Raw genomic sequence first — 16,044 nt, forward strand, 5'->3', positions numbered from 1 at the left:
GCATTTGGGGAGGTATCCAGTGGATGAGAGCTCTCTATTCCTTAAACTTCAAGGCCAGGAAGCTGGGCCTAGCGCACGGCACAGCAGGTTTAACCCCAGCATCCCGTATTGGAGTGTGCGTTTGAAGCCCAGCTGCTCAGCGTCCAGTCTGGCTCCCCATTAATGCGCTTGGGAAGGCATCAGACGCTGGCCCAAGTGCTTAAGCTCCTGCCACCCATGCGGGAGACCTGGATGTAGTTGCAGGCTCTGGCTTCAGCCTGGCCCAGCCGTTGCTGTTTCGGCCCCTTGGGGAGTGAACCAGCGGATAGGTGATCTCTCTTGCTTTCACTCTGCCTCTCGGATGGATGGATGGATAGACAGAGATCTTAAAAGGCTTAAGAAACTTGAAACCTGATGCTAGCATGATACTAACAGCTATGCTGTGGGCTGACTTGAGTTTTACCTATTTTTACCCCCACTTATTTGCCTGTGTGTACAGACCTATGGATTTGATTGCATGTGTAGGCTCACACACCTCCACCATACTCAAGTGTAGACGATTCTCTCACCCTGAGAGACGCCCTCATGGTACCCTTAACTGCCCCGGCTTCCCCAGCCCGCACCCACTGGGCTTCCCTCCACCACTTCAGGAGCATTGCCTGAGTATGAAGGAGCAAGGTGCTCACCCTTTGGTGAGGTCCTGTTGTTTGCATGTGACGTCAGAGCCTGATGTGCCGGTTGTGGTTTGCCGCGAACAGTAAAATGGGAGCAGACCATTACAGTGCGGCTCCCTGCTCCTCCCCTGCCCCACCCCGGCTCTCACCTGCCGCCGGGGCACCTGCAGCTCGTTTTGGAGAGCCCAGGGGTGTCAGGGCTTGGCCAGTGTCCCTCCTGGTCCTAGGTGGCATTTGGCAGCCGCGCCCTGGCTGAGGGCCCCCGCGCCCTGGCTGAGGCCCCCGCGCCCTGAGTGGGCCCCCGCGCCCTGGCTGAGGGCCCCACGCCCCGAGTGGGCCCCCGCACCCTGGCTGAGGCCCCCGCACCCTGGCTGAGGCCCCCGCGCCCTGGCTGAGGGCCCCCGCACCCTAGCTGAGGGCCCCCGCGCCCCGAGTGGGCCCCCGCGCCCTGGCTGAGGCCCCCGCGCCCCGAGTGGGCCCCCGCACCCTGGCTGAGGCCCCCGCGCCCCGAGTGGGCCCCCGCGCCCTGGCTGAGGGCCCCCGCGCCCTGGCTGAGGCCCCCGCACCCTGGCTGAGGGCCCCACGCCCCGAGTGGGCCCCCGCGCCCTGGCTGAGGCCCCCGCACCCTGGCTGAGGCCCCCGCACCCTGGCTGAGGGCCCCACGCCCCGAGTGGGCCCCCGCGCCCTGGCTGAGGCCCCCGCACCCTGGCTGAGGCCCCCGCACCCTGGCTGAGGGCCCCCGCGCCCTGGCTGAGGGCCCCCGCACCCTAGCTGAGGGCCCCCGCGCCCCGAGTGGGCCCCCGTGCCCTGGCTGAGGCCCCCGCGCCCTGAGTGGGCCCCCGCGCTCTGAGTGGGCCCCCGCGCCCCGAGTGGGCCCCCGCGCCCCGAGTGGGCCTGGGTAGCACACTTGGCCTCAGGGACCCTGCTGTTGAGTCAGAGCTGTCCCTGCGCCTGTGGGTCTCAGCCCGCCTGTGCCTGCAGCCCCCAGCATTGGCACCTTCCTTGCTGGAGACGGCTTTGTTGGCCAAGCTCATTCAGCTTTTTAAAAGAAAAACTGTGCCGGTTTTCTTTGATGAGCTGAAGCAATTAATTACAAGCATAAGCGCTGAGTTTATTTTTAGAAATCTGTGCTGAGACATAAACAGCACTTCCTTCTGGACCAGGGAGCTGAGGCGCACGGTGCCCGGAGGGGAGGAGAGGGAACGGGGAGGGGGTGTCCGTGGTGGAGCCCCCAGTCGGCCTGGCCCGAGCGCAGCGCAGCGCGGCGGTCCCTGCTTTGCTCCTGTGTTGAAGCAGGCATCTCGGGCACCAGCCCTGCCGGCACCTGTTCCAACGCAGGACGCGCACAAGGGCCTGCCCTCGTGTGGCTGACACTTAGTGGGGCAGCCGGGAACACCCAAAGCTGGTGATTCCCTCAGAGGGGTTTCCCAGACTCCTGGAGAGGCAGGTGCAGGTGCAGGTGCAGACAGGGCAGGGTCCGGTGCAGGCAGGTGAGACGTGGGGGGCTCAGGTACAGAGAGGACAGGTGAGAGGTGGGGGGCTCAGGTACAGAGAGGACAGGCCCCAGTACAGGCAGGTGAGACGTGGGGGGCTCAGGTGCAGAGAGGACAGGCCCCAGTACAGGCAGGTGAGAGACGTGGGGGGCTCAGGTGCAGAGAGGACAGGCCCCAGTACAGGCAGGTGAGACGTGGGGGGCTCAGGAACAGAGAGGACAGGCCCCAGTACAGGCAGGTGAGAGGTGGGGGCTCAGGTACAGAGAGGACAGGTGAGAGGTGGGGGGCTCAGGTACAGAGAGGACAGGCCCCAGTACAGGCAGGTGAGGCGTGGGGGGCTCAGGTACAGAGAGGACAGGCCCCAGTACAGGCAGGTGAGAGGTGGGGGCTCAGGTACAGAGAGGACAGGCCCCAGTACAGGCAGGTGAGAGGTGGGGGCTCAGGTACAGAGAGGACAGGCCCCAGTACAGGCAGGTGAGAGGTGGGGGGCTCAGGTGCAGAGAGGACAGGCCCCAGTACAGGCAGGTGAGACGTGGGGGCTCAGGTACAGAGAGGACAGGCCCCAGTACAGGCAGGTGAGACGTGGGGGGCTCAGGTGCAGAGAGGACAGGCCCCAGTACAGGCAGGTGAGACGTGGGGGCTCAGGTACAGAGAGGACAGGCCCCAGTACAGGCAGGTGAGACGTGGGGGGCTCAGGTACAGAGAGGACAGGTGAGACGTGGGGGCTCAGGTACAGAGAGGACAGGCCCCAGTACAGGCAGGTGAGACGTGGGGGCTCAGGTGCAGAGAGGACAGGCCCCAGTACAGGCAGGTGAGATGTTGGGGCTCAGGTACAGGCAGGTGTGAGATGGGGGGCTCAGGTACAGGCAGGTGAGACGTGGGGGCTCAGGTACAGGCAGGTGTGAGATGGGGGGCTCAGGTGAAGACAGAGCAGGCAGACAGGCAGGTGAGACGGATCAGTCCCTGCTACAGGGGCATGGGGGACCTGCCCTCTGGGGCTCCTCTGTCCTCCCTGAGTCAGCAAGCGTTTACTGAGCACCTACTGTGTGCCTGATTCTATGGCATGTGCTGAGAATTCACCAGTGAGTGAGAAAGGTGAGGCTTGGAGCTTACAGTGTAGCCGTGGAGACAGGTGGGCTCTCAGGTGGCGGTGAGCGTGAGGAAGACAGGTGAGAGTTGGAGCTGCCCTGCTGTGTGTGTGTGTGTGTGTGTGTGTGTGTGGCCTCGGTGGTGGGGAGGGGAGGACCCCTTGGCTGCTGCAGCCGAGTCAGGCTTGGCCCCGCCCATGCTGCCCCTGGAGAGAGCTTGCTGGGTCACCCTTTCCTCCGAGGGTCTCCAAGGGAGACTTGCTCTTCCCTGGGCTCTGGGGTGTCTCCGTGATGTCGGCACAGGCTGTCACGTTGCCGACCAGCCAGCAGATAGCAGCCTCCCTGAATTGCTGGGAAACTGTTCTCTGGAGTTCTGCCACCCTGGGTCTGGGAGGGCGCCCCCACGACAGCAAACGCTCCAGCAGGCTGGCACCTGAGCTGTCCTGAGCCTGGCCGCCTGCAGCCGCAGAGTCTGGATTCACAGAGCCCCGGCCAGGCTGGCAGCCAGAGTGGGGCCAGAGCAGTCGCACTTGGCCGGCAGCTGGGCGTGTGCAGGATCTCCTGGTGCCTGGGCTCCCTCCCTCGGCGCCGGCCAGGCAGCCTGGGACTGGCTCATCCGACACTGCCCTCAGGGAGAGGCAGGGGCAGCCCCTGTGTGCGCCCCACGCACACGCACACACCGCCCTGTCGCACACGGTCACATACCAGGGCACTTCAAAACTCCTGTGGAAAATGGAACTGAAAGAATTGATTTTGGTGCAGAGATGTTTTAAAATCCGAGATAGGCTTTTTGTTACACGTATTTTCCACAAACCTGTTGAAAACCCTTGTATGCAGATTTCAAAAAAATTTTTGCACCAAACACCTGCTAAGTCCCTTCCCGTGAACCCTCTGTGCACTTTGAGACATCCACACACAACACGTGTGCACGTGTACACACATACAACACGTGTGCACGGGTACACATATGCCCCTGGCAAAGGCCACCTGCTGACCCGTGCCCGCCTCTGCCGTGCAGTCCAAGGTCCGCGAGCTGGAGCAGAAATGCCGGACGCAGAGTGAGCAGTTCGACCTGCTGTCGCGAGACCTGGAGAAGTTCCGCCAGCACGCAGGGCACATCCACCTGCTGGGCAGCGCTGCTGCGGCCTCCCTGGACAAGCCTCTCCCGCAGTTCCTGAATGGACTGGCCCCGCCCACTGGCAGAGGTGAGTGCCTGACCTCCGCCCCGCCGACCCCCGGGGGCTCAGCGATGACCAGCAGATGCCACGTGCTGCGTGCTGTTCTTCGGCCCGTGTTACGGATGAGAGAAACTGAGGCACACGTGTGCGTCACGCAGCTAGTAAATGGTTGAACTGGAGTTTGAACCCAGGAGTCTGGCTGTGGTGTCCACACCGGCGTCCACTGTGTAAGGAGTTGTTGGCCTGCTCTCCGGCTCCCCAGCGAGGCTTGTTTGTGGCTTCAGTTTGCTCCCTCACTTTCTACCCCAACAGCCCGGGAACGGGGAGGGCCTGGAGCCTCTGCCCCACGAAGGCCCAGTGAGCCACGGTGGGTTTGACCTTTTCCCACCACGTCTGAGTGGGGGGCAGAGTAGGGCAGGGTGGTCTGACTTGGCTGTGCACGTGCAGGGGGCTTGTCTCCATCACAGGCCTCGTGGAATTAAGCCTCGTTGCAGGTGCCATGTTAACAGGAAGCACCGTTCAGTGGGCTGAGGCCCAGGTCGGCCTACCTGTCTAAGACCTCGTTATTTCAAATTTAGGGGAGATGAGTGTCAGGGCCGTGGAATTCCACGGAGGGCAGTTTCCAGGTCCCCAGGTGCTGTTGCGGTGGGTGGACGGCTTCCTTTTGGTGCCTTTTGTCCTCCAGGTGAGGCGGGCTCTGGTCGAGTGTGGGATGCTCTCCCAGGGGTCCCCTCTCCCCCTCCCGACTCCCGGTTCTGCCACGTGCAGTGAGTGGTCACTGCAGCAGCCTCCCAGACAGAGGGCAGGAGCGCAGGGCTCACTGAGCACGTGACACACCCAGCCGGGCCCTGGTGGAGCGCCTGGCAGTGGGAGGGGCCGAGAAACGGGTGGGTGGGTGTGGGTGTGGAATGCTGTGCAAGGCGCCCAGGGGAGTGGTCAGGGCGGGCAGCGGCTGTGCATTCCTGGAGCTGCCCGCGCGTCTTGGGTCCTCGTAGGCCAGCCACAGCCTTCAGGGAGGCGACCGTAATGGGAGGGCTATGGAGGGAGCCTGGACCGAGCGGCAGGGGTCTCTGTGGTGCCCAGGGTGGCCAGGAGCTCTGGGAAGGAAAACTGCGTTTCTCTGGCACACGCCTGGCCCCTGCCTCGCCTGCACGCCTCTGCTGTGACGGTTCAGGCCAGCTTGGGCCACAGCGCTCGGTTCTGCGCTCATACAGCTGGCACGGGGCCAGCGGCCTCGATCCGGGGCACGGGGTGGGCAGGGAGCTCCTTTCTTCTTTGCCCATCTCCGTCAAAGGCATTTTTTAGCTGTAAACCTGGCCCAGACAGCAAAACCAACCTCAAGTCGTTGTGGGCAGAAAAGGCTGTGTCCAGCTGCATGGTGGGGGCAGGGCCGGCCCTGTCCCTGGTGCCATCCCTGTCCCCTACCTCACGGCTTCTCTTCCTGGAGGTGGTCTCACAGCCCCTCAGCACCACCCCATCGCCACCAAGCGGCTGTCACAGCGGGAGGGGGAAGGTCCCCTGGGAGGGGAGCAGTGGGAGTAGGACCCCTGAGCGGAGCTCAGCCCTGCTGCCAGCCCGGGGAGCGAGTGACACACCCACATTTGTTGTTTTAGTCTCTCTCTCTCCACCTGCTTCAGGTCAGGAGAGCACTGCCCGAGGCTGCTCTGTGATTGGTGGATACGCCCGGCCCCTCCCGCTCCCCGGTGACAAGCCCCCTCCGCTGTCTGTCAAGCCCACCTTTCCATCACCGTCTGGGGGCCCGAGATGCAGGTTTGAATCCGCGGTGAGTGCCCTTCCTGGCGGAGCTGCCCACATGCTCTGCTCTGGGGTGGACCCCGCGGACCTGCCCCTTCCTCCCCTCCCTGCCCGCCCGCCGCCTCAGTTCTTCCCTGGTTTCATCCACCTGTGCCGGAACCTGGAGACCCCACCATTGCTGAGTCGGCATTAAGATGCCAGGTAGCGGGGAGTCTGGTGCAGGTGACACAGCGAGGCCATGTGGCCCAAAGTGAGGTGACAGGGGTTCAGGAAGGACCCTGGGGGGAGGGCTGAGGGGAGGAGCCAGAAGAAGCCTGTCTGGTGGGAGGTCCCGGGGCGGGGTGGGGGGCAGGAGCTGAGGCCACAGGACAGCACTTGGTCTTCTGTGGAAAGTCAGAGGGAGCCACGGGAGGGGACCGTGGCCTGGTTTGTGTCTGAAGAGAGCGTGCTGGCTTCCAGGAGGGGAGGAGGCATAGCCTCCTAGCGTGGCTGCAGGGAACCCCACGGGCAGAGTGCCCTCCCCCAAGCCCTGAGAGGCGGGAAGGGAGGAATGGGGCCCCTCACGGTCTTGCTGAAGCACTGAGCACCCCATTTGCAGGAGGGTGGGGTCCTCCTGGGCCTGAGCCCCTCGAGGGCCAAGGACATGGGCAGGGCCTGCCCGGTCCGTGTGTCCTGCCCGCATCCCACCAGAGCACACGTGCACCGCCCGTGTACAGGGGTGCTCAGAGCCCGCGTTCTTCACCAAGTCCCCTTCCGTGTCCCTGAGGCGTCGCACTGAGGCTGCTGCAGGGGGCAGGTCCAGGCCCCGGGCTCCTCCAAGCGTGGCGGGTGTGCAGCCTGGGCGCCTGTGACCGGGCGTGCTCGTGTCGTCCACAGATGGACAATGACAGGAACTCCAGCACCTCGAAGCAGAGATACTCGGGGAAAGTCCACCTGTGTGTGGCCCGCTACAGGTGAGAGCGTGGGACGCCACGGAGTGAGCAGGTGGCCCAGGGCCAGGCCTCGCGCCGAGAAGCCCTTTCTCCCGGCTCTGAAGGGGAGCAGGTGCTGGGTGGACAGCGGGGGTGGCGGGTTCCCCCAGGGCCACACTGGGTCCCTTCAGATGAAGGTGGCCTGCTCCTCCCAGGTCTGAGGTCAAGTGGCTGCAGACCCCAGGGAGGGGCTCTCATGGGCCTCTCACAGCTCCATCCTCGCTGGGCGCCTCCCCCGTGTGTGTCTGTGTCCACTGGGTTGGGCTGGCCCTCCTGCTGTGTGACCCGGGCCTTCCACAATGACCCTGTTCCCAAATAGGCCCCACTCGCAGGCAGCACATGTTGGGTTGGGGGGGACACAGGTCACCCACAGTGGTGGCAACTGGGAATCCAAGGAGGGGGATGTGGCCCAGGGCCCCCCACCATGCCCTCAGGCTCAGCCCTGTCCCTTGCTGCGACTGTGGCCGCTAAGCCAATGTCCCACATGGGGACCTTGGCATTGGCACTCACTGAGGAGGATGGGAGCCCACATGGCCGCACACGGCACTTCGGTTCTCTGTGCAGGTGCCGTGGGCTGGAGATGGGAGAGGGCAAGGGTGAGCTGCCCCCCTCGGCCATGCCACCCCCCACACCCTTACCGCCCCCTCACCTGCCGCTCCCCCATGCCTTCACCACCCCCTCACTCGCCAGCCCCCCCCACACCCTCACCACCCCTCGGCCCTGCCACCCCCCCATGCCCTCACCACCCCCTCACTTGCCAATACCCCCCACATGCCCTCACCACCCCTTGGCCCTGTCACCCCCCACTACACCCTCACCCCCTCACCTGCCACCCCCCACGCCCTCACCACCCCTCACTCACCAGCCCCCCCACCCCGGCTCCGCCGCCTGCTGAGAGCAGAGCCTCAGAACAGACACAGCCCCAGCCCCGGGCACAGCCCCGTGCTTTTCCTCACGTCCACGCACGTGCTGCCGTCCCCACCGTCCGTCACCTCGCCCTGAGCCCTGTTCCCTTCCACCGTCACCAGCATCAGCTCGCTCCCCACCTAGACCCTGCCACTCCTCTGCAGAGGTCCCTTTGGTGTGCATTTCCTGAAAGCGGGGCCGTCCAGCCCCGGTCTTGTGTGCAAGTGGCTTCCTTTGAGCTCAAGGTTATCGAGATCCATCCTCGTGGGAGCTCACGTCAGTGCCGAACTCTCCTCCACTGTGTGGACAGAACTCTCCTCCACTGTGTGGACAGAACTCATCTCCACTGTGTGACAGAACTCTCCTCCACTGTGTGGACAGAACTCTCCTCCACTGTGTGGACAGAACTCATCTCCACTGTGTGACAGAACTCTCCTCCACTGTGTGGACAGAACACATCTCCACTGTGTGGACAGAACTCTCCTCCACTGTGTGGACAGAACTCTCCTCCACTGTGTGGACAGAACTCTCCTCCACTGTGTGGACAGAACTCATCTCCACTGTGTGGACAGAACTCTCCTCCACTGTGTGGACAGAACTCTCCTCCACTGTGTGGACAGAACTCTCCTCCACTGTGTGGACAGAACTCTGCTCCACTGTGTGGACAGAACTCTCCTCCACTGTGTGGACAGAACTCTACTCCACTGTGTGGACAGAACTCTACTCCACTGTGTGGACAGAACACATCTCCACTGTGTGGACAGAACTCTCCTCCACTGTGTGGACAGAACTCTACTCCACTGTGTGGACAGAACTCATCTCCACTGTGTGGACAGAACTCATCTCCACTGTGTGGACAGAACTCTACTCCACTGTGTGGACAGAACTCATCTCCACTGTGTGGACAGAACTCTACTCCACTGTGTGGACAGAACACATCTCCACTGTGTGGACAGAACTCTACTCCACTGTGTGACAGAACACATCTCCACTGTGTGGACAGAACTCTCCTCCACTGTGTGACAGAACTCATCTCCACTGTGTGGACAGAACTCTCCTCCACTGTGTGGACAGAACTCTCCTCCACTGTGTGGACAGAACTCATCTCCACTGTGTGGACAGAACTCTCCTCCACTGTGTGGACAGAACTCTCCTCCACTGTGTGGACAGAACTCATCTCCACTGTGTGGACAGAACTCTCCTCCACTGTGTGGACAGAACTCTGCTCCACTGTGTGGACAGAACTCTCCTCCACTGTGTGGACAGAACTCTGCTCCACTGTGTGGACAGAACTCTCCTCCACTGTGTGGACAGAACTCTCCTCCACTGTGTGGACAGAACTCATCTCCACTGTGTGGACAGAACTCTCCTCCACTGTGTGGACAGAACACATCTCCACTGTGTGGACAGAACTCATCTCCACTGTGTGGACAGAACTCTCCTCCACTGTGTGGACAGAACTCATCTCCACTGTGTGGACAGAACTCTACTCCACTGTGTGGACAGAACTCATCTCCACTGTGTGGACAGAACTCATCTCCACTGTGTGACAGAACTCTCCTCCACTGTGTGGACAGAACACATCTCCACTGTGTGGACAGAACTCTCCTCCACTGTGTGGACAGAACTCTCCTCCACTGTGTGGACAGAACTCTCCTCCACTGTGTGGACAGAACTCATCTCCACTGTGTGGACAGAACTCTCCTCCACTGTGTGGACAGAACTCTCCTCCACTGTGTGGACAGAACTCTCCTCCACTGTGTGGACAGAACTCTGCTCCACTGTGTGGACAGAACTCTCCTCCACTGTGTGGACAGAACTCTCCTCCACTGTGTGGACAGAACTCTACTCCACTGTGTGGACAGAACTCTACTCCACTGTGTGGACAGAACACATCTCCACTGTGTGGACAGAACTCTCCTCCACTGTGTGGACAGAACTCTACTCCACTGTGTGGACAGAACTCTACTCCACTGTGTGGACAGAACTCATCTCCACTGTGTGGACAGAACTCTACTCCACTGTGTGGACAGAACTCATCTCCACTGTGTGGACAGAACTCTACTCCACTGTGTGGACAGAACACATCTCCACTGTGTGGACAGAACTCTACTCCACTGTGTGACAGAACACATCTCCACTGTGTGGACAGAACTCTCCTCCACTGTGTGGACAGAACTCTCCTCCACTGTGTGGACAGAACTCATCTCCACTGTGTGGACAGAACTCTCCTCCACTGTGTGGACAGAACTCTGCTCCACTGTGTGGACAGAACTCTCCTCCACTGTGTGGACAGAACTCTGCTCCACTGTGTGGACAGAACTCTACTCCACTGTGTGGACAGAACTCTCCTCCACTGTGTGGACAGAACTCTCCTCCACTGTGTGGACAGAACTCATCTCCACTGTGTGGACAGAACTCTCCTCCACTGTGTGGACAGAACTCTACTCCACTGTGTGGACAGAACTCATCTCCACTGTGTGGACAGAACTCTCCTCCACTGTGTGGACAGAACTCTGCTCCACTGTGTGGACAGAACTCATCTCCACTGTGTGGACAGAACTCTCCTCCACTGTGTGGACAGAACTCTGCTCCACTGTGTGGACAGAACTCATCTCCACTGTGTGGACAGAACTCTCCTCCACTGTGTGGACAGAACTCTGCTCCACTGTGTGGACAGAACTCTCCTCCACTGTGTGGACAGAACTCTCCTCCACTGTGTGGACAGAACTCTCCTCCACTGTGTGGACAGAACTCATCTCCACTGTGTGGACAGAACTCTCCTCCACTGTGTGGACAGAACTCACTCATCTCCACTGTGTGGACAGAACTCTACTCCACTGTGTGGACAGAATTCATCTCCACTGTGTGGACAGAACACATCTCCACTGTGTGGACAGAACACATCTCCACTGTGTGGACAGAACTCTACTCCACTGTGTGGACAGAACTCTACTCCGCCAGTCGTCAGCTGATGGATGGATGGATGGACAGGCTGCGTCTCATGTATCCACCACCAGCTGATGGACAGATGGACCACATCTCACCTGCCCGTCAGCTGATGGTTGGATGGATGGGCCACGTCTCACCTGCCCATCGTCAGCTGATGGATAGACGGACGGACCACATCTCACTCGCCCATCACCAGCTGATGGATGGACGGATGGACCGCATCTCACCTGCCCGTCGTCAGCTGATGGATGGACGGACCACATCTCACCTTCCCATCAGCTGATGGATGGATGGATGGACCACATCTCACCTGCCCATCAGCTGATGGATGGATGGATGGACCACATCTCACCTGCCCATCAGCTGATGGATGGATGGATGGACCACGTCTCACCTGCCCGTTGTCAGCTGATGGACGGATGGACAGCGCCTCACCTGCCCGTCAGCTGATGGATGGACGGGTGCGCCGCGTCTCACCTGGCCACTCCTTGGCTGACGACTCCTTCATGTTATATCAGCGCCCAAACCAACCCGTCCCCCAGCTTCCCCTCTCAGCTTCTCTCACTCCCGCGCCCTCAGCCACGCTGGCCTCCTTTCTGCTTCACAGAGCCTGCTCCTGGCCCAGTGTCCTTGCACACACAGTCCTCCCCCCTGCCTCTGGCCTTGACCTCTGGGCCCTGCTCATTCTCCTCATGCAGGTTGCCCCTGGCTGGCCGTGGCTGTGGCCGTGGCCATGCTGCTGGATAAGGTTCACCTGTGGATGGAATTGCGCAGGGTGGGGACGAGGAGGCCTTGGCTCTGGTCCCACCCCACTGCCCAGCCTCCGTGACTTTGGGTAGCCATCTTGCTTTGTGGGGTGGGGGTGTCTGTTTCCCCCACTGGGATTTTAGTGGCCATCACATGTGAGTGCGGGTGGGTCAGATACTGCGGTGGCTGGTGTGGCATTACAGCAGCATAACTTCACTGCATCCGCTGTCACCTGCAGGTCGTGTTATTTTTCTTCTCTTTTTTCAAGATTGACTTAGTTATTTTAAAGCATTACAGAGAGGAAGAGACACGCACAGAGAGATCTTCCATCTGCTGCTTCACTCCCCAGATGGCCACAGCAGCCAGGGCTGGACTGGGCCAAAGCCGGGAGCCAGGAGCCGCTTCTCGGTCTCCCGCATGGGTGCAGGGGCCCAAGGACTTGGGTCATTCCTAGTGCTTTCCCAGGTCATTAGTGGGGAGCTGAATCAGAAGCTGAGCAGCTGGGGGCCAGTGCTGTGAAGTAGCGGGTAAAGCTGCTGCCTGTAACGCCAATGTCCCGTATGGACACTGGTTTGAGTCCCTGTTGCTTGACATCCAATCCAGCTCCCTGCTAATGGTCTAGGAAAGCAGTGGAAGATGGCCCAAGTGCATGGGCCTCTGAACCCACTTGGGAGACCTGGAAGAAGCTCCTGGCTCCTGGCTTCCAACTGGGCCAGCTCCCAACTTTATGGCTATTTGGGGATTGAACTAGTGGATGGGAGATCTCTGTAATTCTGCCTTTCAAATAAATAAATAGGTCTTTATAAACATAAAGAAGTGGAGCAGCTGAGACTTGACCAGCACCTGTGTGAGATGCTGGCCTCACGTGGCAGCTTAACCCGCCAGAGCACAATGCCGGCCCCTGTTTTTATTTTCTTATTGAGGCCTTTTCTGTTATTCTAAATTTTTTAAAGATTTATTTATTTATTTGAAAGTCAGAGTTACACAGAGGAGAGAGAAAGGAGAGAGAGGAGAGAGAGAGAGAGGGAGAGAGTGAGGGAGGGGTCTTTCATCTGATGGTTCACTCCCCAAATGTACGCAATGGCCGGAGCTGCACCGCTCTGAAGCCAGGAGCCAGGAGCTTCTTCTGGGTCTCCCATGTGGACTTGGGCATCTTCCACTGCTTCCCCAGGCCACAGCAGAGAGCTGGATTGGAAGTGGAGCAGCTGGGTCTTGAACTGGTGCCCATATGGGATGCTGGCGCTTCAGGCCAGGGTGTTAACCCACTGTGCCACAGCGCCGGCCCCTGTTATTCTAAATTAATTGTCCCTTTAATTGGAAAATTTGAAGTTCCTCTGAATTTGTTTCCTGTGTTCGGTTTTCCAAGTTGGACAGGACTTGAAAGTGCCATTCCTGATATGTTGAGGGCTTGAGATCAGCCATGCCCACCCTGTGGGGGGAGGGGAGAATGGGGAGTCTGTTTGTGAGGGTGCTTAGGCAGCGTGTACCCCAAACTGTGAATACGTGCGTGCCTTTGACCACGCAGGGATAGGGCTGCTGCTCAGGACTCCGGGGCGCGCCGAGCTGTGTGTGGGGCAGCCCAGGCAGCTCTCACCGCCAGTCAAAGCCGGAGGTGCCGGCAGGCCCAGCCCGGCAGCCGTTAACCAGGGCGTCTGCCTGCTGGGTGGCCTGGAGTCCTGCGTCGAGGCGGAGAGGACGGCTCACCGGGGGAGAGCGAGCTGTCCCAGGGGAAACGGCAGTGGGGTAGCCGGTGTGACTCCACCTTGGCTACTTTTTCCATGTTCAAAGACGACGACTTAGTTTTCTTTGTCTTGCCTGACTGGGAAACACGCAGTTCTGGGGGAGGAACGTGTGAACGCGACGTCGGGCTCATAAAGACGCGTGGTGCCAGGATCGCGGGACCTCTGCTCCGAGCCGAGAGCAGGCCTGCGGCGGCTGCAGCCCGCGCGCCCGAGCCGTCTGGCGCAGGGCAGGACTGAGCTGCCCGCCTGCCCGCAGGCCCTAACGCGTGACCTGTGTCTCTCCCTCCAGTTACAACCCCTTCGATGGCCCCAACGAGAACCCGGAAGCCGAGCTGCCCCTCGCGGCCGGGAAGTACCTCTACGTCTACGGGGACATGGACGAGGACGGGTTCTACGAAGGTCTCTGTCAGCACATCGGGCCCCTCCACCCGGCCACGTCGGGCCCCTGTAGACCCGCCAGCCCCTGGCTCGGCCCTCGGCCTCCTCTTCTCCCCTTCTCAAGGACGTGAGGGCCCCCCTTTGGGCCTGTCAGGGAAGCTGCCAGGGGCTCCTCCAGACCTGTGGCGACGTGGGTGTTCCACAGCGTCCCCCAGAGAGCTCTCCGCAGCTCTGTCCCTCCGTGGGGCCCAGCGACCCCGACAGCCGTCCCCCGCTATCCACAGGGGGTGGGTCCAGGCCCCCTTGGACGCCCCGTGTGCTGCTTGTGTGCCTGGTGGACAAGGGTGTAGTGTTTGCGTACACCCTAGATGACTTGTGACGCTGACTGGTGCGAGGGTGGTGTAGACGGCTGTGGTGCTGTGTTGCTGGGAAGGATGGCAGGGAGCAAAGCTCTGTGTGTGGCTGGTGTGGACGGAATCCGGCTGCTCGCTGAGTATCTGCTACCTGCAGTGAGCGAGTCCTCGGATGCGCAGGCGACTGTGCTCCCAGACGGGTGTCTCCTCCTCCCATCTGCCCGCCCCAGAACCCTCAGGGTCCCCCAGTCCATGGCCCCTCTGGCAAGGCCAGGGTCCCCCCAGGCAACCTCACACAAGAGAGGGTGGCCCGCTGTGAGGCCTGTGGCCACCTCGGGGCCTTGCACGTCACCTCTCACGGGTGTGGGTCAGCAGTGTGGTCCTCTGTCGCTGCCGCAGGCTGGGGTGAGTGTCCGGCAGCTCTGTGAGTCCGCAGCCCGCGGGCTTCGGCCGTCCGCTCCTTGAGCCTCTCACCCGCGAGGGCCGGCGCTAGGGCTTGGTTCCCCCGTTTGTCCTCAGCAGAGCGGCGTCCTTGTTAAACTGCCAGGCTTCCTGTTTGTCACCTTGTGTGATTTATGGGTGCTGAGACGTGCGGCTGGGTGCTCTTCTGGTGTTCGTGCAGGGGAGGCCAGGCTGCTGGTACGCGCGCTGGGAGTGGAGGCCGGTGGGCAGCTGGGGAGTACAGTGCCACCCTCGGCATGTGCTGTCCCGGGAATCTCCCTGCGGCCGGCGAGCAGACCGATCGTTGCCACTGATTTGGGTGTCAGTGTGGCAGATCTCACACCCTGCACTGTCCCACGCCAGCGAGGCTGGATCTGAAGCTGGGTCATTACTGTGTGGCCGTGGGAAGCTCACTTCCCCTCCCAGCTGTGGTTTCCTGTATGATAGAGTGAAGACAACCACCAGCGCCCACCTCGGGCTAAATGAGGCAATGAGATGAAGAGCCGAACTAGGACCTGACTCGGTGCTCAACTAATGCTAGCCATCACCATCACCATCACCATCACCATCACCCCCACCCCCACCCCCACATCACCATTAGCACCATCACATCCACATCACCATCATTACTCCCATATCTCCATTACCATCACCATCATCACCATCACCATCACCATCACCCTACATCACCAGTCACCATCACCATCATCACCCTACATCACCAGTCATGGTCACCATCACCCCCACATCACCAGTCATGGTCACCATCACCCCACATCACCAGTCATGGTCATCATCACCCCACATCACCAGTCATGGTCCCCATCACCCCCATATCACCAGTCATGGTCCCCATCACCCCCACATCGCCAGTCATGGTCATCATCATCACCCCACATCACCAGTCATGGTCCCCATCACCCCACATCACCGGTCATGGTCACCATCACCCCACATCACCAGTCATGGTCGCCATCACCCCCACATCACCAGTCATGGTCACCATCACCCCACATCACCAGTCACGGTCGCCATCATCACCCCACATCACCAGTCATGGTCCCCATCACCCCCACATCGCCAGTCATGGTCATCATCACCCCACATCACCAGTCATGGTCACCATCACCCCCACATCACCAGTCATGGTCATCATCACCCCACATCACCAGTCATGGTCACCATCACCCCACATCACCAGTCACGGTCGCCATCACCCCACATCACCAGTCATGGTCATCATCACCCCACATCACCAGTCACGGTCATCATCACCCCACATCACCAGTCACGGTCATCATCACCCCACATCACCAGTCATGGTCCCCATCACCCCACATCACCGGTCATGGTCACCATCACCCCCATATCACCGGTCATGGTCCCC

General features: G+C 60.7%; 1 protein-coding gene across 11 annotated transcripts in view; it reads left to right on the plus strand.

Moving 5' to 3' along the window:
* Positions 1 to 16,044, plus strand: part of RIMBP2 (RIMS binding protein 2) — a 205,985-nt gene that overhangs the window by 153,729 nt on the left and 36,212 nt on the right. For 8 of the 11 annotated variants that reach the window (XM_070065733.1, XM_070065731.1, XM_070065737.1 and 5 more), the window contains 4 exons: positions 4,253 to 4,439; positions 6,026 to 6,195; positions 7,044 to 7,120; positions 13,775 to 13,884. In XM_070065733.1, coding sequence (XP_069921834.1) covers positions 4,253 to 4,439; positions 6,026 to 6,195; positions 7,044 to 7,120; positions 13,775 to 13,884 — 544 coding nt within the window. The remainder of the gene's footprint in view (positions 1 to 4,252; positions 4,440 to 6,025; positions 6,196 to 7,043; positions 7,121 to 13,774; positions 13,885 to 16,044) is intronic. The other 3 variants (XM_070065735.1, XM_070065736.1, XM_070065741.1) reach the window with 1 other exon arrangement.

This window comes from Oryctolagus cuniculus, chromosome 21, assembly GCF_964237555.1.
Source record: "Oryctolagus cuniculus chromosome 21, mOryCun1.1, whole genome shotgun sequence".
NCBI lineage: Eukaryota > Metazoa > Chordata > Mammalia > Lagomorpha > Leporidae > Oryctolagus > Oryctolagus cuniculus.